At 41.1% G+C, this 26,180-nt stretch overlaps 1 protein-coding gene across 11 annotated transcripts in view; it reads right to left on the reverse strand.

The window, feature by feature from the left end:
- Window positions 1-4,139: 4,139 nt before the first annotated feature.
- FBXO38 (F-box protein 38) overlaps window positions 4,140-26,180 on the reverse strand; it is a 50,395-nt gene continuing 28,354 nt past the window's right edge. For 6 of the 11 annotated variants that reach the window (XM_036241749.1, XM_036241745.1, XM_036241746.1 and 3 more), the window contains 11 exons: window positions 25,204-25,414; window positions 21,667-21,786; window positions 20,123-20,302; window positions 17,948-18,682; window positions 12,323-12,423; window positions 12,013-12,115; window positions 8,998-9,164; window positions 7,358-7,503; window positions 6,648-6,751; window positions 5,715-5,828; window positions 4,140-4,983 (listed from right to left, as the gene is read on the reverse strand). In XM_036241749.1, the coding sequence (XP_036097642.1) occupies window positions 4,805-4,983; window positions 5,715-5,828; window positions 6,648-6,751; window positions 7,358-7,503; window positions 8,998-9,164; window positions 12,013-12,115; window positions 12,323-12,423; window positions 17,948-18,682; window positions 20,123-20,302; window positions 21,667-21,786; window positions 25,204-25,414 (2,160 nt within the window). In that variant the 3' untranslated portion in view covers window positions 4,140-4,804. The remainder of the gene's footprint in view (window positions 4,984-5,714; window positions 5,829-6,647; window positions 6,752-7,357; window positions 7,504-8,997; window positions 9,165-12,012; window positions 12,116-12,322; window positions 12,424-17,947; window positions 18,683-20,122; window positions 20,303-21,666; window positions 21,787-25,203; window positions 25,415-26,180) is intronic. The other 5 variants (XM_036241754.1, XM_036241753.1, XM_036241752.1 and 2 more) reach the window with 4 other exon arrangements.

A 26,180-nucleotide genomic window follows, 5' to 3' on the forward strand; every position in this document is an offset into this window, starting at 1 on the left:
AAATAACATGCCTATAATGTCTGGCCTCCCCTTTGTCCCTTTCCAATCAATAACTCGCTCATTACAGTCGTGTGCCAGGCATTCAGTGGTTTCTCTGTACCCACACAACAAGGTCTCTGTGCCTCTCACAGCAGATTGGGCCAGGGATTATTGACTTCGTTTTATAGAAAAGGAAACAGACTTTGTCAGGAAAAGTGATTTGCCCAATTGACTTCATTTTATAGAAAAGGAAACAGACTTTGTCAGGAAAAGTGATTTGCCCAAGGACACAGCATATATGGGACAGAAGTCAAGGCTGAAACACTTTAGGTCACTCCGTTCTAACAGTGTTTTCTTCCTCTTCTGCTTCAAATTTATTTGATTTCTAAATATACAAATTCTAAGTTTGGGGGCTATATAAATAATGGGTTACACAAATAATGTGTCCCTGCAGTTCATTCTCATTGTAAAAGGTTCTAATACTATAGATACAGCAACACACCATTTGACTCCAGCTTAATCTCACTCCAAGAAGTAATCACTCTTATTGCCCGGCTTATATCATTCAAGAACGTGTCTGTGTATTTACACGTGTATAAATGTACACCAAAAACTGTATGGTTTTGTATTGTCCTTCTATAGAAATAAGATGAGGCTCTATATAATAGTCTGCAAATTGCCTTTTTCAGTGGTACACCTCCAACATCATCTCACATCAACACGTGATTCTTCTTCATTTTTCTTAGTTGCCATGTGCGCATTTCATAGGATAGACGTTGTGTAGTTCACAGTATTGGTGTTTGTGTTGAAACTGCACCCTGTGTCTGAAGGGGGTGTTGGGGGCATCAGCAGACCAGCTGCCTCCTTTTCTGCGCCTGTGCTAACCACGCGAAGGCCGGCTGGCGTGGTGTCCAGTTTAAATGGCAGCAGCGACTGACTTGGCAGCTTCCTTGTGGGGAGGGCAGTCCTTACGTGGCTCCCTTTGAGGGGCTGGGACAGTTTGCTCAAGTCGCACAGCCTTTGGAATCAGACTGCCGGCTTCCTGCTTCCATTACTTCCTAGATTTGTGTTTTTGAGCCAGATTTTTAACCTGCTCAACCCTAATTTCCCCAACAGTAAAGTAGGGGACATAAGGACCAGACCTATTTTGAAGTGTTAGTATGAGGATGTATTGAGAGCATTTGGTAAATGCCCTTTTTTTTTAAATCCTCACCTGAGGATATTTTTCTGTTTATGTTCAGATAGAGTGGGAGGGAAGGAGAGAAAGAGAGAAACATCCACATGAGACAGACACATCGACTGGCTGCCTCCTGCATGATGCTAACCAGGGCCGGGGACAAACCACAACTGAGGTGCGTGCCCTCGACAGGAATCAAACCCTCAACTCTTTGGTCCGAGGGCCGACACTCTAACCGCTGAGCCAAACCAGCCAGGGCTTGGTAAATGCTTTTACAAATGTTTCTGTAGCATCAACATTTCCTCTTAATGGCCCCACCAGTTCTCTCTTCTTCCTACCATCCTGGTGTATGGCAGAAGGAACCGATGGTTATGGACAGACGAGGAAAACAGAAGCCCTTTCCTAGTAAAGGGAGTTACCGTGGGAGCAGCGCTACCTCCGCCTGGTCACACTTTGCAGCGTGCTGACAGCTCTGGCTGGCTCTTCAGGACGGCCCTGTGTGTGGGCATAGTATTTGTTCACTGCTCACCATCTCACCGGTGAGGAAACAGGCTCCAGGGCCAGGCCCGTGACCATCTCCAGGTCACCCAGCAGTCAGTGGAAGGCGTCAGAATCCGAACACAGGCCTTCTGAATCTAAATGCGGGGTCCCTGTGAGAACTGTGGCACCTGCTCTTATTTAGAGGTTTGAATTGGACTCACACACGTGGCTGCACCGGGAGAGAAACCCGATTCTCTCTCTGACATTCACATTAACTCACGAATCCATCCATAAAGCATTCCTGACGGCCTCTTAAAACTGTGCCAGCTCTGTATCATTGAAGGACGAACAGGACGACTCGGTTCTCTGCGTTGTCAGCAAATCCTCCTGTCTGCAAAGGAACAATGGTTTTTATTTTTTTTTTTCAGTGGTTGGAAACGAATTCTAAGGTATTTTATAACATGTGAAAATTTTGTGCAATTCAACTTTGTGTCCATAAATAAAGTTTTGTTGTAACACAGCCATGCCCATTTGTTGAGGGATCCTCTATGGCTGCTTTTACATCACAGTAGCAGAGTTGAGTAGTTGTCACAAATGAGCCTAAAATTTTTACTATCTGGTTCTATACAGAAGTGTGCTGACCCCTGCTGTTGGGCTGCCACTATTTAGCCAATCATTCCATAGTCATCTACCTTGTCCGTTGGTCCAGTCTGGGCGGCAGTACAATGACTTTGGCGTCCCCTGCTGTACTTGCTGTAATAGTGCATTAAGTGAGGCAGTGCAACGGATCAACAAAAGTTAGAAAGCAGCGACCTCTAATGGCTCATCTAAGCATTAATTCGACCAAGGATTTCAACGGTGTGTAGCAGGAGGCACACTGGTGTGTCCCGAGAATTTTTAAAACATGCAATATCTGACTATTTAATCAGGGATTCTGACCTCTTTTCCCTTAGATTGTCAAATTTAAAAAAATGACAACAGCCAACACAACAATAGCTGTCTGGTGTGAATGAATCAAAATTCTTTTTTTTTTTTGGTTAGGTGGCAAAAAATATATTTTTTGGTGTGTCACAGAATTTTAGTAATTAGTTTATGTGTGCCATGAGATGAAAAGGTTGAAAATTGCTGAGTTAAATTATTTGGTTATGGGTGCAATAAAAAATGAGGTTTGAATTGGATCTTAAACTGAGGTTTGGGGCTTCTGTATTATTTTGAAGTATCTAGAATGTTCTATATATGTTCCTGTCTTTTCCTGCTCACACATCTAACCCAAAGAGTGGAACACACTCTTAGTTAAAAGGAAGGTTAACTGAGTTAAAAGCAAGGTACTAAAGAGATGACCGCTGTACCCAACATTCTTCCTAACAGGATTTTCAAAGCCTTGGGAGATTTAGCAGAAAGACACTGATTATCATTCACACAGTTTCAGTGTTTGGAGAACTTGCTGGCACCCTTGCTAATGAGATGGAGGCAGCCTCTGGGAATCAGGAGCTTGGGTTCTTGTCCATAGCTGGCCCAACCAGTTCCTGACCATGGGCAGTCTTTTCCCTCTCTGGACTTCGGTTATCCCCTGTAAAAGAGGTTGGCCTAGATCAGCTCTAAGGGCCCTTACCCTTCATACAGACCATAATTACATATTCCAGCCTTGCACCACTGAACAGGAGCGTTGTGCTGGGTCATTGTGCAAACATCAGGGTGCACTTACACAAACCCAGCTGGTGCAGCCCGACCACTGTAACTGTCCGGACCACATGTTTGTACGACTGGCAGCCCAGGCTTGCTTACACCAGCATCACCACAAACACATATTTGTTTTGTGTCAGTTCCAGCCTATCACACTGTGGTCGGTCTGGCCCTTGTGGTTCTTCTGATTGCAAGATGGCCCTCAGCAATAACCATCAGGTAGACTTGAAGATGAGGTTTATGACAAGACCTGGAAATTACATAGGACACTTGGGGCCATACGGCCAGTTTGAGGGTTGAAAGAGCATGGGCCGGGGGTTCTGCTTTAATTGGGCGTGAGGGTGGGGGCCCCGGGTTTCAAGGGTTCATTCTTTATTGGTGAATTAAACTCTTAAGAGCAGGAATCCACAGCATGTAAAGACGAAAATCAAGCCCCAAGTCAACCAAGACTTCTAAAACAGAGGCTTCAGAGGGGCCGTGGCAGCGATGCTCGGCCACCTGAGATGGGCGTCTCTGCAGCCAGGGCTGCCTGTCAAACCCTGGCCCTGCAGAAAGCAAAGAAAATCCATCAGGGCTTACACTGCAGAAGTGGCTGGGCTAAGACTTTACCAGACAGCTGACACCACTAGGGGACAGGAATGTTTTAGCTCAATCAGAATCTTATGGGGCCATTGTATATGTGGCTCATTCTGCAGGACCTGACTGTATTTGAAAAAGAGTTTGTAAGATTTACCCCCAGACCTTCAGTTTAAGCACATTCCTTTTCTGTATGATATTTGCTAGTCTTCTTGAAAAAGGGAGAAAGGTCCAAGGCAAGAAAAATGTTTTTAGTAAATTTTTATTTTTATAGTCAAGATAAAGCATGTACACAATTGAATGTGGAAATAAATAACTAGAAATGCTTTGGAAACTTTTCCATTTCTCTCTCAAAACTCAGTTGTTTATTTTTAATTCATGAGTCGTTTTATTTGATTTTAAGAAATATGGCAACTATAATACCAAGAGAAAAAAGAACCACAATTTCGTACAGAAACATGTAGCCACCTCTGACTGTAGGGTTCAGTTTGTTTCAATAGTAACACACACAAAAAAGCACGCAAGACACAAAGACTCTTCAACAGATTTACTCAATCTGCTCCGCTCGAGAAGAAAAGGCACAGATTTAAGGGGGTGACAGTGATTATGAAGAATATAGTAAATGGGGGCTGAGCCAAAAAGTGACTTTATAAACTAAGTCAGGAAAATGAACTCTTTTCAATGATCTGCCTTCATTAAAATGAACTTTTAAATTAAACTGTATAAACATATGATATAAAGTTGGTAGTCAGGAAGTGTCTCTGTATAGCTCCTTTATGTACAAATCTTTGTATACAACTTCAGTGTTCCTCACACGTTTCCTATATACGACTGAGCCGGCGGCCCGAGTCCCCTGGAGCTCTTGGGCAGCCGTGTGGCCCAGTGGTTCTGCAGAACAGCGGGAAGCAGTCAAATGTAGTCATCTTCGACCGGCTCCCCATTGACGTCACAGTAGTGGATGAAAATGGCCACTACTCGCTGAAACACTCCCTTCTTCATCTGCCGCATCTCTGAAATCTCTTCTCCTATGGTTTCCATACAGATGTCTGCAGACAGCTGCCCTTTCCTTCGCGGAGCATAGATGGTGCCTTGGGAGATAGAAAGAAAAGGGGAAACGTGTGATTATTAGACTCATTTGAAAGTCGTTCGATGAAGCTGGCCCATGAGATGTGCCTATGACGTCATGCAATGCAATCGCTAAAGGTACAGCTCATGGAGTGGTCCCCGTCGGTTTAGTTACCTGCCCCACTCCTAACACAGCACACACAGACAAAGGTTCGAGGTGGAAATGCACCAGAAAGATTGGGTCACAGATGTACATGTAGCTTATAAAATCCATTTACTCATAAAATCATTTTAAAAAACATCCTGCAAGTAGATACTCAAGTGTGCTAATACCTAGAAGAAGTACATTCAAAATTTCCTTCAAGTTTCTCCCAAATATCTCTACCTAACTCCTAAGTTCCTACATGTTACCCAACAGGAAGCTGCTCCTAAGTAGCAAAAGAATAGTGTGACTGGAACAACTTTGAAACAATGTAACTGACAATAAGGAGCAATAAAATTACAAACAGGTAATAAAAAACATCTAGGTAGGAAACTCTGGCAGAAGCCTTCCAACCCACCTTCAGAGATCCATGGTAAGTCAACTACTATTTTGTATTGGGAGAGAACCAAGCAATAACAAAAAGCAAATAAAAACATGTACGGGAAATGATTTAACAGCCACCCCACTCCTAACTCCGAACAAGACACAGGTACCCAGCACAGCAGGACACGTTCAAATCAGAGAACACAGGGCAGGGCAGGGCATAATTACTTTCTTCATCGTCTTCAAAATCGTATCTGGCGAAGCTGTTGGGTTCTGCCGCCCGAAGTGATCTCAACCAAGGGAAGTCAGAAATCATGGAGTACGGAGCGCCATCCACGACGCCTGAAAGGAGAGATCGACAGTGCTACTGCTGCGGAGGTGACAACAGGGCCTACACAGTACTTTTTAAAACTATTTTATTTATTTATTTTTAATCCTCACCTGAGGATATTTTTTCCATTTATCTTTAGATAGAGTGGAAGGAAGGGAGAGGCAGGGGAGAGAGAGAGTGAGAGAGACATATCGACTGGTTGCCTCTCACATGACCCCGACCAGGGCCAAATTTCAACCAAGGTACATGCCCTTGGCCGGAACCGAACCCGTGACTCTTTGGTCCGCAGGCCAATGCTCTAACCACTGAGCAAAACCAGCCAGGGCCAACACAGTATTTTTTCAAGCAGAAATAAAATGTGCTTTCATCCCTCACGGCTGAAAAAGCACCGGACCAGGAGACATAAATTCCAGTTTTGGTTGTGCTACTACTTGGTCACGGAAACTTGCTCATCCTTTGCCTTCATTAAGCCTCAGTAATTTTCTCTCTCTCTCTCTCTCTCTCTCTCTATATATATATATATATATACATACACACACACACACACACACACACACACACACACAAAATAAAGAGGTTGAGACAGGTGCCCTCAAATCACTTCCAACTCTCAAACTTTAGCAAGTCTCAATTGTCTTCTTTCTACTCTGTGTTTCAATACTGCCTGTGATCGTTTTAGGGATAACGACTCACACAGGGAGAGTGGTATTCGCTGGTCCTGCTACCTGCTGACCGTCAGAGCACATGACCCTGACACACTGGGCTCCCACTGCCAGCTTCCCTGAGACACGTCTCCACCCGCCAGCTCTCCAACCACTGCAACTGCTCACCTTCTAGAGTGTAGATCTCTCGACCCCAGGGGTACTTGGGGTACTTCTTCAAGTCATCTTCAGTTCGTGTGGCTTCAGGGAAGAATTCATACTTAATGAGCTCTCTGGAGGCAACAAGAAAAACCAAACAATCACAAAACCAGAAATACTGTTGAGGTGTGGGGTAGAAAGGGACTGTCAAAATCGAGCCAGGCCTAGATTCTAATGAACATCTCAAATTAAATATTGAATACCTAACAAAAGGATACACTCAAACTGAAGAAAACATATCTAGTCAGGTCAAAATTACCTTCTTCACTATCTTCAAAATCTTATCAGGTAAAGAGAGCCACTCTAATCAAACTTCTCGTGGGAATAAGGTGCTGAGCACAACGCTTACACGACAAATGCCTAATGAGTCCAACTTTCTGATGATGTAAAACATCAGCTGTAAGAGTTTGATTTGATCTCTTTTCCATCCCTGAGGCTAAAGAGATGAAGTCAAATGTACACACTTGGAATTTTTCTTTACATTTGAAAATAGAAAGCTGCAGACACTCATGTAAGCCTTTAGTTTTAAGTCCTTATTCCCTCAGTTTCTCACGTTGTATTTCATGTTTGTGCCTAAAAAGCCTTCACTTTATTTTTAAAATAAAGAGTACCCAGGATTTGTTTCTGTGAGTCCTCGCAACGAGAAAGGTCTGCAAGGCCTCAGGGGCCAGACTACTTACTGATTGATGTTCGCTATGGTATCCATCCAGCTGCGAATGCGCACCTTGTTCCGGACATTGGGAGGGTTACTGAATTCATGGATGATACAGATGTGATAGGGGTAGGGACCGCTGAACAGCTTCTGCTCCAACGTCAGTGTGTCCACCTATGGGAGAGAGCAGAGAGACTTGGACCAAGGAACAGAATGCCTTAGAAATCTATTTCCTAGAGCTTGGACAATCTTTCCCAGGGACCTAACGTTTTAAAATCTCTGGCTGATTTGAAAATTAAATGTCACATTCAACCAACCCTAAACACGGCGTGGCGTGCTAGGAGTGAGGCTTAGCAAATCCCTCTGTCTGGCAAGCTCGGCGATTTGCATTCCCTGTTACAGAAACGCCCGTTAAACAGAGAATCTGGAATCAGGACACCGATCCCAGAATCCACTTCCGAGTCTGTCCTTCACAGCTTTCAGTACTGACTGCGTCGCAGAAATGAGTGTGCACCGCATGCCCTATTCAAGCTGGCTACTGCTCTTCGCCCCTCGCAGCCTTTCTTCACACTGCTCGCTCCCCAAGGCGTGCCCCCTTCCTATGGAATCTCCTGTCCCCTGAGTGGCATTCGCATCTACCTCCTTCGGAAAGACAACAGCTTGAGGGAAGGATGGTGTCCTGTGTCTTTTTCAGCCCCAGCACAGGAGACACAGTCAACAAACGATTTGTTTGTTCAAATGCCTCTCTTGGGGTCAGGCTCAACACTAACTGCAAAGACTGTTTAATAATTCCTTTAAACCTTCTTTAGGCTAAGCACAGAGTCTTACATGTAATGTCTATTTTTCTGTTTGTTTTATCAAGAAACAATGTACGGCCCTGGCTGGTTTGGCTCAGCGGTTAGAGCGTCGGCCTGCGGTCCGGAGAGACCCGGGTTCGGTTCCCGCTAAGGGCACGTACTTCGGTTGCAGTTTGTCCCCGGCCCTGGTTGGTCGTGCGGGTGGCAGCCACTCGATGTGTCCCTTCACGTCGATGTTTCTCTCTCTCTCTCTCCCTCCCACTCTATCTGTACAAAAAATGGAAAAAATATCCTCGGGTGAGGATTAAAAAAAATAAATAAATAAATAAAAAAAAGAAACAATGTACATACATCACTGTATAAATTTAAGGCATACAGCATGTTGGTTTGGTTCACGAATATTGTGAAATGATTACCCCGATAGGTTCAGCTAACATCCATAATATCATACAGGTACAGTAAAATGTTTACTCCTCACAGTAATGAAAATGATAACAATGATTGCTTACTACCTGCCAGCAACTGCTTGGCACTTCACATGTCTGACTCTAACCATCACAATAACTAGGATTTTATTCATCTGATTTTACAGATGAAGAAACTAAGACAGAGTTAAGTAACCAGCCACTGGACCGTGAACGAGAATCTGAATCAGGCAGTCTGAAACCAGTTTTGTTGAGTAACAACTACCCTCGTCATATAACAAATGAAGACTAGCAAGGTTGCCTAGCTTGGTTAAAAGAACTCTGTAGAATTTAAACAATCATCACTGTGCATTGAGCAAGTGAATAGATGCCAAATCTACACAGGTTGCAGACTAAGAAAAAGTATCACTGTCATATGTGTCACTAGGAAGGGGCCGCGCTCGTACCTGCTGCATTGGGCGCAGGTATATGATGCGGTTTCTCTCAGGAGGCATCCGTAGTATCTGGTCTAGTACTTGATCCATGTTCAGCTTCTTGCATTGTGCATAGTCAAATCGGTTTACAATTGGTGCATTTTCTACTTTTAAATGTTTCAGGACCCTGCACCTGGTAGCTACAAAATGAAAACAGTGGTAAGTTCTACAAATAATTTATGCAAAGTAATAGAGCAATGTATAGCCTATTTGGAAGCATCGTTGGAGAACTGGCCCAGCTTCTACAGCTTAAAAGGCCGCAGATGTAATACACATCTCTAACAAAGGTCATGTGCTATTGTCAAGTACAACTGACAGTTATCAACAGAACTTGAAAAGGTGATTCTGTCCTGTTCAAAAGAAGGTGGTCACCCATGCATACACTAGAAGGATGTTAAGATACCTTTTCTGATCTCAGAATTTACTGGTAAGGAATCCAAGTCCCATAGAATGACTTGCCTAAACATAGGAATTGTTCAGGAAATATTTACAGAAAAAAATGAATGATGGTAACTATTAAATTCTAAAGTTTTATGGGCAATGGTCAAATAAACCTGGAATAATGGACATATACAATCTTAGTCACCCACAGAAAATGAGCAGAATTCATTTTAACTCCTATACAGGTGTAAAAGCAGAATCTTAAAAGACCCAGAAATAATTTGTATGTGTTGGTCTAGAGCCGGACAGGCCAACATGTTAGCCACTAACCACGTATAGCTATTTAAATTTAAATGAACTAAAATTAACAATTCCATTCCTCAGGCATTAGCCACAGTTCAAGTGTTTAATAGTCACATGTGGCCAGCGGTTACCATATCCAACAGTGCAGGTCTAAAGTAGTATATGCCAAGTTAAAAAAAAAAAATCTTTTTTTAAGCTCAAATTTCAATCTGATTCAATTTTTATCACAGATTTAAACCTGGTCCAACTCAAGAGAAGATACTATAAAACCATAAGGCTGATCTTTCTAACTCATTAAGGGCATCCTCTGTAATGCTTTTGACCCAAAAGTCATCATCGTCCTGAGAAATCTGGCCCTGTAACCAACCTGATGTTTAAACAACGACCAAGTCTCCTGCCCTTCAGACTCATTTTCTCCTGTGACATGGCAGGAGAAAGGAGACAGGAAAGGAGGAAAGACAGAGTGAGGACTAGACGGTGATAAGGGTCCAATGGTTCTCTGCTGTAAAACCAGACAGACATGGCAAGGTCAATTCTAATCTCATTTAGTCATCTCATCTGCTATAACTTACCCAGCTGGTGTCTAGGTACTGAGCTACTTATCTAACATCCTCTGTCTCAGGAGCTGAACGATTAATTTGGTTTAAGGGCAAAAGGTTGAGTCTGAGGTTGTCCATCACTAGGTCACAGAAGATACAGGGAGAGTCCAGGGCAGAAGTGAAAACCAGTCAGATTCTCAGAGCACTCCCAGGACAGAAAGGAATAAGTCAACCAGCAGAGAAGAGCTGAAGAGTTAGGTTCTCAGACCTCAGAGAGCAGAGCCGAAAGCCCTTGCACTGGTGCCTTAAGCTAGGCGGAGTTCCCCTACTGCTATGATCTTCTGAGCTTTTAAAGGGCCCCTGTTCTTTCTTAGGTGGAAACTACAATAGGAGATTGTCATTTATCAGATGTTTTAAGACCTCATAGGTTGGAATGGAGTCAAGTACCACCTAAGGGTAAAAATTGGTCTAGGGTTCTCAGATCTGGTGTCTTCTAGAATTCAGGAGAGCGGTTAAATGTTTAAATCTGTTTTATTTCTCCTTTCTGGGATTCCCTTCGTTTATGACAAAATGTCTGGCAAGAATTTTCTTATTTTATTTAATACCAGTATTATAGAAGAAGTGCAAAGAGAAGAAAGCTCCTGGGTTTTTTTGCAATAAAAATGAACATTTATTAGGCTTTTACTAGAGGTCAGACCCTCTACTGTGTGTATGTGTATATGCACATGCACGTATCAGTTATGGCATTTAACCTTCGTAAGTGCTTATAAGGTAAGCATAACCATGCACACTTTACAGACTGAAAGAAAAATAAACAGAGAATATGTAACTTCCACTGCAACACACAAGTCAGATCTTCTTAATTTTACATGGACAGGTATCAAAAATATAATTTTAAATGAAATGTAAAAATAAACAGATCATGTTAAAGATATACTATGTATCTAAAATTTTAAAGCTCACACAAAAGCCCAGCTGGTGTGGCTCAGTGGATTGAGCGCCGACCCATGCACCAAGAGGTCACCAGTTCAATTCCCGGCCAGGGCACAGGCCCAGGTTGTGAGCCCAGTCTCCAGTGGGGGGCGTGCAGGAGGCGTTGATGTTCTCTCTCATTGATGTTTCTCTCTCTCTAAAATTAATAAAGAAAAAAAAAAAAAAAACTGCACACAAAATAATACCCTATTTGTTCACATGTGCATAAGCAAATACACAAGAGATGGAAGGACAAATATTAAAGACACGAGCATAGATGGAGGAGCCAATGGGATGGGCAATGAGGGGCACATGAGACTAAAAAGAAGAGTGGGTTTGGACCAATGATGATGTGCCATGAACTGAGGTATGATTAATCACGGAAACCAAACCCAGAGCAGTTACGCACTGAAAGCCCAGACCCGACTCCCCTCAAAGGACATTTACACACAAAACATGTCCAACATCACACAGTTAGCAACAGGCAGAGACGGGACCCAGGCTGAGGTCTATTTGACTCTAAAGCACACGCGTTGTTCTACTCGATCAGATCAGGTAGCAATGACCACTGAGAGGAAACTGAGGGAGAGGCTATTTTAATAGATAAACCAAGCAAGTCTCTGTACACAGCCCCTCACAAATACTACTGAGTAATTATTTGAAAACTACAGAACAAGGACAGAATTAGAGATAATCCAACATAATGATTCCTTTGAAAAATAACATAGTAATGTAGTCCTTAGTTCTTTAAACTCATTTATGATGCTTATATGACATAGGGCCAAATACATACCATGGATGAACATCATCTTCGGACAGTCTTTTAGCACTAGATCTGTGATTCCACAGTTGGTCATAGTGACTCCAACAAGATTTTTGGACTTTAACACAAGGACCTATGAGGAGAAAAATTTTAAGTTACATCTCCCTTTCTTTACTTTTCTTTGGAAAACTTAAATGTTTTCACTGGCACAGTGAGAAGCATTTGGTAGCAATTTTTGCTGTTTAGAGCAAAGAAGATATATAAAGATGGAAACTTGAGTTCCTTTGCATTATTCAGGACTTTGGCTGGACTGACAGGTAAGGAAGGGCTGTTTCTTCACCTGCACATGGTCATCCTCAATCACAGGATCACTGGTACTGGTGGACTTATCTGCTGTCCGCTTTCGCTTCATAGCATGACGTGGCTTTGTTTTGGCAACCTCTAGAAAAAGCAAGAGGAACATGGTCCCCAACGGAATCCAGTCAGACCATTTCCAACTGACTGTTCCTGAACAAGATCACCCTCCATTATCTCAAATACAGTATCCCTTTTCATCCTGGGCCATTCCAATCTACCAATCTAAGTAATATTCCCATCTCCAGTCACTGAAGTCATCTGAAACATCAGTGGTGGATTACACTCACCAGTTTCCTGATAAACAACTTAAATTCTCGACTGCTGCACAATACATTCATTTCAGTGCCTGCCGTTGAGAGCCATGCTCTGGCCCTACCTGTTGAGTTTGATCCCATACTATTGTACTAGTCATCTCCCGCTGCCAATGCCTCTGATGTCATTAGTCATTCGCACTCCTTCTGCCCAGAACAACTTTCCAGACTTCATTTTCAGAAATACCACCCATCCCTGAAAAGACCATTTCAAATGCCACCTGCTTAACAAATCATCTGGATTCCCAAACGTAATACAGAGTTCTTCTGTAATTCCCTGTGTACTTGTTTTGTTTCTCTATTTAAATTAAAAGCTCCTTGAAGGCAACAACACTGTGTTATTTAATTTTCATATTGAGGTCAGCAACTAGCAATGAGCTAAAATGAGTATTCAATGAATGAATGGCACTCAGCATTCATTGAATGAATGAATGCATCAGAGATATGTAAGTGGAATAATAATAGCAAATATTTACTGAGCACTTACTGTGTGTCAGGCACTTTTCTAAGGGTTTCATCTGTATCAAAGTAATTTAATCTTTATAACAGCCCTTTATTATTCTCCTTATTTTACAAATTAGAAAACTAAGACATGGGAAGCTTGTGAAGGTGTAACTGGTTGAACCAGGAGCCAAGCCCCGGCAGTCTAGTGACAGTCACTACGCTAGAAAACCTGTCATCTTTTACCTATCAAATCCTAGTTAATAAGGCCCTGACTCATTTGCTAGTATTGTTCTTAAACATTTTGTTTAATTAGTAAAGCAAATATGATTTTAAATACAAGTTCTAAATTAATCTCCAAAAATTAAGAAGCACATATATAATTGAAACAAGACAGGAAGTCAGCCCTCATTTCTGGTAGTCACTCTGCGGCAGAGCAGACGCTGGATGAAGTGCGACTGCGCTTCATGAATGAAATCCCGCCCTATTGCTCTTTCACACACCACTACTAGACTACAACACTCCACTTGGTCATTCTCCAACTTCAGACATGGAACTGACTAAGAAAGATAGGGAAACAAGGTGCAGATATTGCAGATTCCAAAAGGCTTGGGGTTAAAGGGGAACTCTAAAGAGTTAGTCCGTGTTTGTTTCACATACTAGGAACTTTCCTCCACCACCTGAAATCTTTGTAAGATCTTACCATGCAAAGATGCTGCTTCGGTTGAAGCCTATAAGAGAGCCCAAGCATTCTACCCATCAAACTTCCTACAATGACCCTGAACACAAGCAAAACCCTGGGGTTCTAGAAAAACATAAAAAACTACTGATCTAGCCCAGCTGGTGTGGCTCTGTGGTTAAGCATCGACTCATGCACCAAGAGGTCACCGGTTTGATTCCTGGTCAGGGCATATGACCAGGTTGCTGGCCCGATCCCCAGTCAGGGTATGCAGGAGGCAGCCAATTGATGTTGATGTCTCTCTCTCTCCCCCTTCCTCTCTAAAATAATAATAATAATCATAGTAATAATAAAAACTACTGATGTAGGCAACCCAGTGAAGGCTGCTTTCCACAGTGTTCCTACAGGAACTTTGTGCAAAATCTAATTATCTTCATTGACAAGGCATCTTCTAAAGACAGCATTATTTCACATAACAAACAAAATCCACACACTTGTTACAACCAATAACAGGCCCTGGTTCCCTCTCCCCATACCACAAAAATGAAAGCAAACAGACATACAAAATGCAGCTCTGTTTCCATTCCTTTGTGAGTGTTCAAATAAGAATTTTCTATTAGCATTCTCCTTTCACCTTCCTGGATTGCTCTCTCCCCTCCCTTTAATTCATCAGAATATGGGGTTCAAAGTTACATTTCCTGTTCTCTCAAGTGCCCAAATTGGCTGTTTATGTTTTGTAAGAAAAGTTATAAAACTACGTCACACTCTCTATGTCAATAACCTTGAAAAATAAAGGCTTTCCAATGTAAAAGGAAAACAGAGTTCATCCTGTTATTTTTTTATGCTTCCTTCTTTGTTTAGGGACAACTCTTAGTGATTTCATACATCCACCACAGTGATTTTCAACCTTTTTCACCTCATAGCACACATTAACTAATTACTAAAATTCTGCAACTCACTAAAAAATATATTTTTTACCAATCTGACAAAAAATTAGGTATAATTTTGATTCATTAATACTGGATGGCTATTGTGTTGATTGTTGACAACTTTAGAGAAAAGAGGTCAGTGTCCCTAACTAAACAGTCAGGTATTGTATGTTTTAAAAATTCTGATAGCACACTGGCTGAAATCGCTGATCTACCAGCATTAATATACTTCATATAATGGTACCTATTACTGATTAGGTTCACAATTATTTACTGAGCCCCATTATTCTAGAAGCTGGGCATATAATAGGGAACAAGCAGACATTGTCCCTGCCCTCATGGAGTCTACTAAAAAGACAGACAGTAAACCATGAAATTACAATATAGTGCAGTTAGCACTAGCATAGAAGACACCACAGAAACAAAGAAAAGCAGTCTTAGGTGTCAGGGAAAGAGGTTAGTATTTATGAAAACCATACCGTATCAATCCTAAATGTTATTGACAATCCAATTGGTTATTTTTGTGATATTTACTTTATAAAGTATTATAAAAAGAGGATAAAAAAACAACTTACAGGCATTTATTATCAAAATGGGAATTCACAAGACAAATAACTATATTAGCTTCTAACATGGTCTTAACACTACATAAGGCAATAAATTAAAAACTAAATAAAAAACTCAAATGTTTTCTTTAATTTTTTAAAAATCCATAACACTCAATCAAGTTTGTTCTAAGTTGGATTTTTCTCCTTAAAACTTTGAAAGCAGGATGGCTAATAGATATCAAAAAACATGCTAGATTAAAAATAAGTTGAAAGCCATCCAAATAACTTGTTCTTTCCAAAAGAGATCTGGATATTAAAATCAGCACTTGGACATTTCTCCAGAAAAGCTGTTACTGAAAGTAAACAGACATTCATATTGTGTTTCAAAATATTAGAAAATAGTTCAGCTGGTGTGGCTCAGTGGATTGAATGTTGACCCATGGACTGAGAGGTCCTGGGTTCAATTCCCGGTCAGGGCACATGCCAGGGTTGCGGGCTCAATCCCCAGTAGGGGGCGTGCAGGAGGCAGCTGATTAATGTTTCTCTCTTACAATGCTTATATGTCTTTCCCTTCCTCTCCCTTAAAAAACAAAAAAAATCAAAAACATTAAAAAATATATTAGAAAATAATTTACCTATTATATACACAGTAGCTACATCCATGAGAAGTCTCCTCAAATGGAAAAAAAGCAGAAAGTAACAGATGTAATTTACTTAAAAAAGTAAAAAGCACTATATAAATGAAATTATATTTTTAATTCTCGGGAATTATTTAACCTAAGAAAAAGTTCTAGACACGAAACAAGTCAGAAGGAAACAGTGAAAGGGGAAGCAGAACACAAGGCAAAAAAGAAGTCAAGCCGCCTATCCCCCTACGGTTAAAATAAAGGACCTATGTAAAAGCAAAAGTAAACCAAAACCCCCCAAACAGTAACAACTATAAAACTTTACCAAGAGACATAAGACAAAATAGGAGACAAAATAAGAGTCTCTAAATAGAAAGGCTCAATGCTGCAAAAATGACAATAATCTTTTTCATCAACGTAATAGAATTCCAAACAAAAATCAAGATTTGTTTTTAGAGCTTCACAAAATTATTACAAATACCACTCTAAAAATAAATGAGAAATATATGACCAGTCAAGGAAATTTTGACAAAGAATAATGAAAGAGGACTAAAACAGAATCGAATGCCCAGAGATAAACTTAAGTGTCTCAAAGGTACATGATAAAAGAGCATTTCACAATAATGGTGAGAATGGATGTCAATGTCAATAAATAGTAGACACAATTTAGTGACAATTTGAAATAAAATATCAAGTTAGTTCCCACAGATTAAAATAAAGAATTAAAATAAACAGAGAAATGAATAAGAGAATGCGGAGATGTGAACAGGTATTTAAAACAGTTGTAGAAAAGGCCTTCCATAGCATAAAAATAAAGAAAAAGAATCGTAAAAGTAAACACATAGATCTGACTTTACAAATAATAAAACACCCTGCAACAAGAGTCCTAATGGGGAGCTTCTGTTTAATGGGGAGTTTCTGTGTATGGGCACAGACTTTCAGTTTGAGAGGATGAAAAGGTTCAGATGAATGCAGGTGATGGCTGCCCACCAACGTGAACGTACTTAATGCCCCTGAACTAACTGTACACTTCAAAATGGTTAAAAGGGTAAATTCCATGATGTATGCAATATCATAAAGCATTTAAAATTCAAGCTGGGCAAAAGTATTTTCATCACATGGCAGAACTAGTTTTTGCAAAGCATAATGAAATTTTCAAATAAAACTCATATACTTTAATAAGAGTTTATGCTACTATGATGACTGGCACATAATTAAGTTCTATTTATCTTATTAAAGCTTATTTTGTTAGTTTAACTGCACACAATGCAATCAGCTCTACTTAGTATATAAAAGAATGTCGACTCTTTGTTCTGGGGCTGATTTTAAGATTTTGAAACTGAGGGAGACCTGGGTAAAATTAAAATATATTATTATCCATTGATAGGTATACATGACTTAATAAAGGCAGAGATAACTTAAAAATAAGGTCAGATATATAAACAGAATGACGACTAAGAAATGTGCTCACCCCCACCCAACCCAATGCCTTGGTGTTCACATTATAAATATTGTTAATGAAATTATATACATATACATGTTTGAGTTGATCTTCACCAAAGTAATTCTCAGCTAAACTACTTACTTACCTGCTTATATCCTGGCAAACGTTAACTAGAAACAAAACTACACTTCAGAAATAAATGACTAAGTAACTACAGAGGCAGATATAATGGGTATACCCATGTATGTTCTCCCAGCCCCAACAACTTCAGATCCTTATCTTCAGGCTGAGGTTCAAAACTTCACCCACAGTAAGACTTCCCTAAGTGTAGGATGGGAGCAGAGTTTATCTGATGGGATTTACACATCAGAATCAGTGTTGGAGTTAGGGTCAATATACACAGTTATATCATTTCCTTAGAAATTTAACTTTTTGAGTGTTCTGGGTTGGATGTTTTACATACCCTCCCCTCCCCCCATTACTGCTAAAAATTAGCTCAATTAGGATCACAGAACCCCCACATAGAATTCACTTTGCCCAACTGGCTTTATGTAGGAAAATCTATGGAATGAGCTAATGCCCTCCTCCAGTCCTAACCTGCAGTTGCTAGTCCTGGCAGCATTGTCATACCTGACTCAGATACCAGCGGTACATGGGAGAGTCTGCTCCTGGCCCTTGTTAGGGGCCTCCGAGGGTAGTCTTCATTAGACTGCACGTCACAGCTCTCAGGCTGGGAGCTCCCCCTCCTGTCCTCACCTGTAGCCCCAGAGCCACTCCCATTAGTCCTCTCATCATGTGCTGGGCCTGAAGACCCCCCTTGTGGCAGAGTCCTAAAGGAAAAGGCGGATCTCGTACCATCCGGGCCATTCACAACACAGGCTCGGCTGGTTGAAGGACGTTCCTCATCAGAACACCTGCTAGTTCTCCTTTGGGATTCCTGGGGCCTGTGACAGCAGCATCTGGGGCAGACAGAACTCTCTGCATCTCCCTCCTCCATGGCCTCAGAGTCCTCTGACCCAGCGGGGGAGCAGACACACTGCCTGGACACATCCACTTCTGTAGGGCTAGGCTCGGAAGAGCTGCCGCTGTTCACCGTCCTTATACAGTCAGGGCTTTGAGGAGCAGTGCTGAGTGAGCTGGAGTTTCCCACTGTGCTGGCGGTGGTGCTGCTGCAGCTGGGATAAACATCCTTGTTTTTTTTCTTTTCAGGAATATCCCTAGCTGCTTTCATATCGGCTTTGATCTGCTCACTGGTGACCTGACAGCCTTTCTCACAGCTGCTTTCCTCGAGGGGAAACTGCTTCGACTGGCCCATCTGATGGGAGTTGTACCTCTTTCGAAGTGGAGTCTTGCCTTTTCCACTTACTGCTTATAGAAAAAGAAGAATGGCCCGAGGAAAAGAAAAGATTTCAGTACAAATTCGTGACAAAAGGCAAGAGTAAATTTGGAACAGGAAACAATGTACACTAATTTTCCTAAAGTACAATGGTGACCACATCACTCAGTTGCTTAACAATTCTCTATGGCTCCCTAGTGCCTCCATTTATACTCAACTCAGCCTTAAAGGCTCACTGTGATCTGATTTCATACTTACATTCCACTCTTCTCCCCTCTGTATACATTCTATACCCCAGCCCAAACTTTTCTCTGATTATACCCCAGTCTTACTACCTCCGGGCCTTTGTTCTCACCAATTCTTCAGCCTTGGATTTCTGTTCAATCTCTTCTGCACCCCCACCCCAAATCACTAAAGCACATTCCCTGTGATATTATTATACACGTTTCCAACCTGATACTTCAACCAGACTAGAGGTTCCTTAGGGAGATGACTTCCTCATCTCTGTATCCCTAGGTGCATTTAACTCAGTACCTGGGGCACAGTAAGGCTCAATGAATATATAAAGGATACTCAAACAAATCAGGTTTTGCCAGGCTGACAGAAGATCTAGTTTCTAAATTCAGAAATCGAACTTTCCAGGAAACATAACATTAATCAGTTGGTCACATTACTCCTCCTAATTTCAGTTTCCATTAAAGCTCCTTTCAACCAGTGTAAAGATATCTGAATTTCTTCAGAGGCATAACATAAGAATTGTGTGATTAGTCAAATGGTTAGTAAATTTTCCAAGTCTAAAGAACTGAGATTTCCATACACAGAAGTATATATATATTTCAGGTTTGGTGTTAAATGTATACTGAACATTCAAACATATTAAGGAGTAGGGTACCCAAGAAAAAAATTAGTGAATTTTAAAAACCTCATCCTTTGCTGAAAGTGTTAAGCAAGCATATGGTTCTGAGAAACAGAAGGGAAGGAAAGACAAGGAAGAAGTATGAACCTAAAAGTAAGAGAATTACAGGTTTTTGGTGAGGCAAATGGCAGAAGGCTGCTGACCAGATTTAAAGGGAGGCAGGGAATTATATGAACATACTTGAGGACCTGCCAAGCACCCAAAGCAGCCACCAACATTCACTAAACACAGCTGGACAGATGATGAGTTGGGGAATGTCTGTGTGCTCCCTGCTCTGGATGGCTTGGTGGCTGAGCCCTCTCACTAATCCCTGACCCCTATGCCTCCACTTCCTGAAGCCTCCACCTAGGAGTCACAGTCCTCATGTTTTCTCTTCCTGGAGCCCTGATTCCACAATATTTCCCCCTCACTTGGGCTACTGCCTTTCCTGCCTCCGGTCACATTTTGTAAGGGGATGTTAACTGCACCACAAGCCATGGTGGAGACACCTTATATAAATAAAGGCCACGTGTCAGTTCTCACTAACAGGTCAGAGTGCGACAAAATCTCTCACCTGACAATTCCCTGGACTGCACCGACTCTCCGTTTTTTTCTTCGCGCTCAGAGTAACGCCGAGCACCATTCTTAGGAATCCAGACTTCCTGGAGCTCTAGGCTGTCTTCTTCATCATCACTCTCTGAATCATGAACAGTAATTGGGGTTGGTTTTACTACACGCTGAAGGCCACTGGGTCCTAAAACAAAAAGCACAGGCTTAACAGTTACTTTCTGCCCAGGAAAGGCTCTCACTCTGTTTCCAGGAATGTGGACTCACACACATGCTTTGGCTCCATGAAGCCTCCCTTTATCACTTATTTTAATGGAATATACACTTGAATGAGATACTGTGAAAGCACTTTAACTTGAAAGTACTATATAAAGTATGATTAATATGTCAACCAACTTTATACAATTCTAAAGGCAAATGAAAACAGAATATGTGGCATCTCCCTACAGGACCTTCACTATTAGAAAAAGTCACGTAAGTCATGCTAACATAATAAAAATTAAAATAATCATCATTTTAAAAATAGGTGATTTTTCCAATTTTGCAAATGTACAAAAGGCAAAGGAAATGAAGATGAACCTCAGACACCTATGGGACTGGTGAGAACTCTCTGCATTCCTTAACAGAATGTAGGTCTAACTCACTGGATGTAGCAGATACATTCCTGAAAGGTCAGATGTATACTACATGCAGTTTTGTTGAGTATTTATATTTATGTAAAAAATGTTTTATCAGCTTGACAGTACATATGGTAAACCTTTAGCTTGTATGAGCCAATTCTCTCTGGGGAGTGACTGATATTCACTCCATCAGTAAAATGTAAGCTCCAAGGAACCTGGCCTATCTTTTCCTAGTTACAATGTACAATGCCTGGCAAAGAGTAGAAGTTCAGTATTTGTTGAATAAGCGATTGCATCTATAAGACCCTTAAAACAAAGCAGTTAAAGATATTTTCAACTCAAGGACAAGGTAGCCTTCCAATATACCAGAAGTTAGATAACTTGAGTTCTAATCTCATTTCTGTCCCTTGCTCACTGGCTCAGTGGTCTCGAGCAAAACATTCAAACTTCTGAAAGAATGTTAGTTTCCCTACGTGTAAAACATAGGATTGTGTTGGGTAATCTTTAAGGGCCTTTGACTATAGCCTGCCAAAAGTCACCCAACGGCTAAAGGAGATTAGATCTTGGTCTATTTACTAAACCAGGTCAACCTCTCCACTGATTTCTCACGCCACCAAAATAAAGGAAGTGGATAAGCAAAATATTTAATCAAGTCATTTATTTCCCATCAGCAATTTGAATGTTTTCTTTCTCTATAACCCCCCCAACACGTCAATAAAAAGTTGTCAGTTACAAAAATCAAAGGCAAACTTTAATGAGATATCTATACATGCAGCAAGAAGAACATAAATACAATATAGCCCTCGATAATAAATAGCATATAACATCTCATTAGTCATAATGTAAAAAATAATTAATCATTCTTAGTGTTCACTTCATTGGAGTCAGGCCCTAGTTTTCAGAACCATGATGTGGGAAGTCACATGATTACCTGCTTGTTCCTCGTCAACATCCACAGGGAGAACTGCCTGACTGTGAGCTGGAGTCTCGTGTCCACTCTCGGCCACCACCTCTCCATCTTCTTGCACCATGTCTTCCATTTCATTCAATGCTTCAATAAAAATAAACAGTAAAACTCAAACCAGGAGAGGCAGAAACCACAGAGGTAGCCCAAACTGGGGCACCCCTGAGACATGATCAGCCCCGTGATTATTAGGCCCACTCTGGAAAAACAGAGTAAAATTGTGCTTCACTATGTTAACATTAACAAGTGTCCAGTTGTTCTGTAGGAGAGGAAATCCCTTGGTGGAGAGAGTCCACCACTGTGAGATGAAAGAAGCAACACAAGGACACAGCCGAGAGAAAGCACCATGTTCATTCCTGCAGATGTGACCAGGGACAGCTGCACAAGGCCACGGGTTGTCTCGCTCCAAGCTATTTGCTCTAAGGTAGTAAGAGCCACCTACTGGCTCTTAGGATCACCTTACAAGCAATTAGGCTCATAGCATCTGCCAGCTAATCCAGGATGTGCGGGGCAGGCAAGCGCAAATTGTATTTTTTTTTCCTACACTCTAGAAGCTCTGGTATCATTTTTGGCTAATGTGTAGCAAGGATTATCATTAACAAATTCACTAAGTACACTATTAACATTTTAATATTATTCAAATGTTTCCTTTGCATCAAAATCTTCACTACATTTACTGGTGCCTATCAATAAATAAAAATGTGTAATTTTATATTTTCCCAGAGGATAAGCACAGTGAGTAATTTCAGACTAAGTTTCAGTCAGTTTACTATAAGTACTAAAGCTTCAATCAGTTTACTAGTCTTAAGATAAAATGGTCACTTTCCCAAGAGGATGCTAAATAAAAGAATTGCTGGCTTTGCCAGCGTTTTATAAGATTAAATCCAAATCCCTTGAGTCAGTATTCAGGGCACTCAATCCAGTACCCCCTTACTCCCTAAACCTGTGCGCTCAATCTCAGGTTGAATCAGGATACTACCAACACTATCTTACACATGTACAGCTCAGCCACAACCAGGGGGCAGCAGTCATTCACCCCATTCACCACTGTGTCCTTCATGCCTAGGGGTGCTCAATAACTACCGCTGAGAAATCAACCATCAAACCAACCATTTGAGTAAATTGAAAAACCAACAAAAGAGAAAAAGATCTTGTTCCTGAAACAATCTCCATAAGGAGACAAGCCAAGTTAATGCAAGCTAATAAAGCTAGATACAACAGGGTAACACAGAGTGGGTGCTCTACTTCATTCTGGGGTTTGTTCGAAACTAAGTAGAGGCCCCTGTGTGAAAAGTTTTAAAATTCTACATTAAGGAAAGCCAATGTGTCAATACAAACTTTAATCTAATTTTACAAACTGTTAAATTTGCACCTAAAGTGGAAGCATCAATGTTAATCATGTCAACTAACACTAATTCTCACGGATCCCTTTTATTTTCAATCTCCCTCTCTCTCTCTCTCTTTTTTTAATTTTGTTTTGTTTTCTTTCTCTTATTTAAATTCTTTCCACTCCTGGCTTTGACCAAAAGTCACAAAGCCTTTCTCCAGCTCCTTATTTTTTATGTTTATTTTTAAATATACTTTTACTGACTTTTTTTAGAGAGAAAGGGAGAGATAGAAACATTGATGTCAGAGAGAAACATCGATCATCCACCTCCTACTGGGGATCAAGCCCGAAACCCAGGCATGTGCCCTGACAGGGAATTGAACTAGGATCTCCCAGTTCATGAGACAACACTCAATCCACTGAGCCACACTGGCCGGGCAAGTTCCATTGCTCTCTCTTAAATCAACAGTGTTCTCGAACACACTTTGGTCCCTGCTGCATGAACAGGTGATTCCACAAAGAAACGCATTCTCCATTATGTACAGAGAAGCCTATGGCAAGTAACTTTCAGTGAAGTCTATAACCTGTCCAGTACCCCAACTCCAACCACACCTGGGTTCACAGGGTTTGGGCAGCTCTGTACTGCAGCTGCTCTCAGTTCCCCATGGGTGGTCTGTGTTCCCTAAAGTCCACAAACTTATGGTGCCAGTGACCAGTATGATGGCATTCAGAGACAGCAAGGCAAAAGAGGTAATACCTGACCTCCTTAACCCCTAGCACCTTCTGGCTGTGAACTTTTGGGGGAGGGGGGTGTAGTCAGGGGAGAGATTTAGCTTTAGGCTTGAAATGCCTAAGAGTACTCATGCAGAAATAAAAAGTACGAAGCAAGATATAACTGCAATATTTCAAAAAGTAGGAAGATCAAGGCTGGCAAAAAAGGTTTAGGATTCATCAGCATATAGTTGGTGTGAAAGCCATGAGACCGAATGAGCTCGTGTAATAAAAACGTTTAGCAAGTTAAGAAGAAACGTGGAATAGAGGAAGTGGTGCAAGCAGAGGAAACTGAGCAGGCGTGTCCAATGAGATAGTAGGGAAATATGGCTTTGGAGATGCTAAGGGAAGAAAATATCTCAGGAAGGTAGAAGTGGGCAAAGATGACAAATGCTGCTGAGATGTCAAATAAGGTCAGAGTGGAGAAATGACCACTCGCTTTTGTAAGCGAGTCACTGTTGACTTCCAAGAACCAAAATGGAGACTTCTGTGGAGAGTGAGGTGGGAAAGGGAAGGCAATGCCTACAGATGATTCCTAGATTAGGGCCTGCATACTCAAGAGTGACCCTAAAGGAAGTCAAGCTCTATACACAGTATGCTTTCATTTTAAAAGCAGTTACATACCATCAGGGCTCCCTGTTTCTCATTCATTACTGTGCCCACAAGAATGGGTGAAGGGGCAACAGACAGATGGCTAGGAGAGATTCCTTCTCTAGTTCTTAAGGATCACCTGAGGAAGTGGAAGTTTTGTAAGGAAATAATGTCACTATCCTCACTCATCAACAGAGGGGTAGATGAAGCCTAAAAACATAGGCTGACACATAGCAGGTGTTCAGTCAATATTAAAGATGAACAGATAATTACATAAGTGAAATCCAATAGGTCTTTATTAATAGTTTATGTACTTAACTTGCTGGATGGTTGTAAAGGCTTAACGATGAAGGGTAGGTGAAAGATGGCCAACACAATGTCAACTACTCATTGGTATTCCTGATGTCCAAAAATGGTTTCCACATTCAAGCTCAATGCTCCTATCTATTGGTCAGGGAGATGTTAATAGATGTTCTTTTGCTCAAAGCCTGAAAGTTAAATCTCAATTAAGCCAGGCTTTTATTAGGCTCATCGTGCCCTAATTCCCATGGTGTATATGAGTCCTTCCTACTCTGTAAGTACTCTTACAGATTCTGTGGATAAGAGGCATTACATGGACACCTTGAAACAAGCAAGCAGACAAGCAAATTTCATTCACCCTTTCATTTACTTTGTCAACTTGGACCTCAATGTGTAAAGTGACGAAATGAAGAGGGGTGGAGGTGACGGGAGGACAGAATAGAGTCAGAGGTCAGAGAAGTATGATTCAAAGTAAAAATCATTTCTATCTGGAGCTCACAAAAGATCTGGGTTACCGTCGGCTGCAAACTGCTGCTCTCCTGGTTGTAGATCCTGCCGGAAGTCATTCTCCTCATCTGAGTCATCTGGATGATGGTGATTGTTATCGTGGATGTTGGCATTATTCTGGGCATTGTTATCATTGTCGTTGTTGGAGTTCTGGTTGCTGACAAGGGCCGAGGACACCCCAATTCCAGTGCCTGCACTAAGACCAACCCGAGCACAGCCCTAAGACAAGACAAAACCACATGCTTACATGCCTTCATTTCATCTCTATAAGAAAATGTTTATATAGCACTCTATTTACGAAATGCTTTTATGTACTTATACAGGACTTCATTAAAGGCTCACAAAACTTCAAGCAAGATAAAATTGTTATTGTGCTTGCTTTACAGATGAGATGTACCATGGAAAGAGAGCTGCCAACAGCACATGACCCCTAAGTGGTACAGCGGGTACTTGAAACCCAGTATTCTGACTTCAAGTCCCACTGCTTCAACAGTGGGAATGTGACCACTAAGAACTGACAAGACAGAACATACTTAGTTGAAGCATTATTTATTTTTTTATGGTGAGACTATACATTTTATTTGTTAAACAGTTTTAAAATAACTTTGTTCAACTGGGCAATCTCAAATTTCCCAGGATATGTAACTAAATAAAAAAGACAGCGGCAAAGTAAAATATTTCCAAATAAATTCCTATTCCTTAATTATATTTTGAGTTCCTGATTAGAAATTTAATCTCCCAACTAATTAGTCTGAGTAATAGTTTGTCTTAGCTCCAATTTCTACCTTCACTCTTACCTTACCTTCAGTTTACAGACCTGACGGAGGCAGTTTTTCCACCTACTTTTTTCTTTCCCTTTTCTAGAGACCCCTTAATACTCATTTACAATAAAAAGATGTCATGATTATGACCTTTATGCCTTCACTGAGGCTGTTAGTAAAAAGTCCAAGTATAACACTGTAAAGGTACATTATTAGGAAGACAC

The sequence above is a fragment of the Molossus molossus genome, unplaced genomic scaffold, assembly GCF_014108415.1.
Source record: "Molossus molossus isolate mMolMol1 unplaced genomic scaffold, mMolMol1.p scaffold_m16_p_4, whole genome shotgun sequence".
Lineage (NCBI taxonomy): Eukaryota > Metazoa > Chordata > Mammalia > Chiroptera > Molossidae > Molossus > Molossus molossus.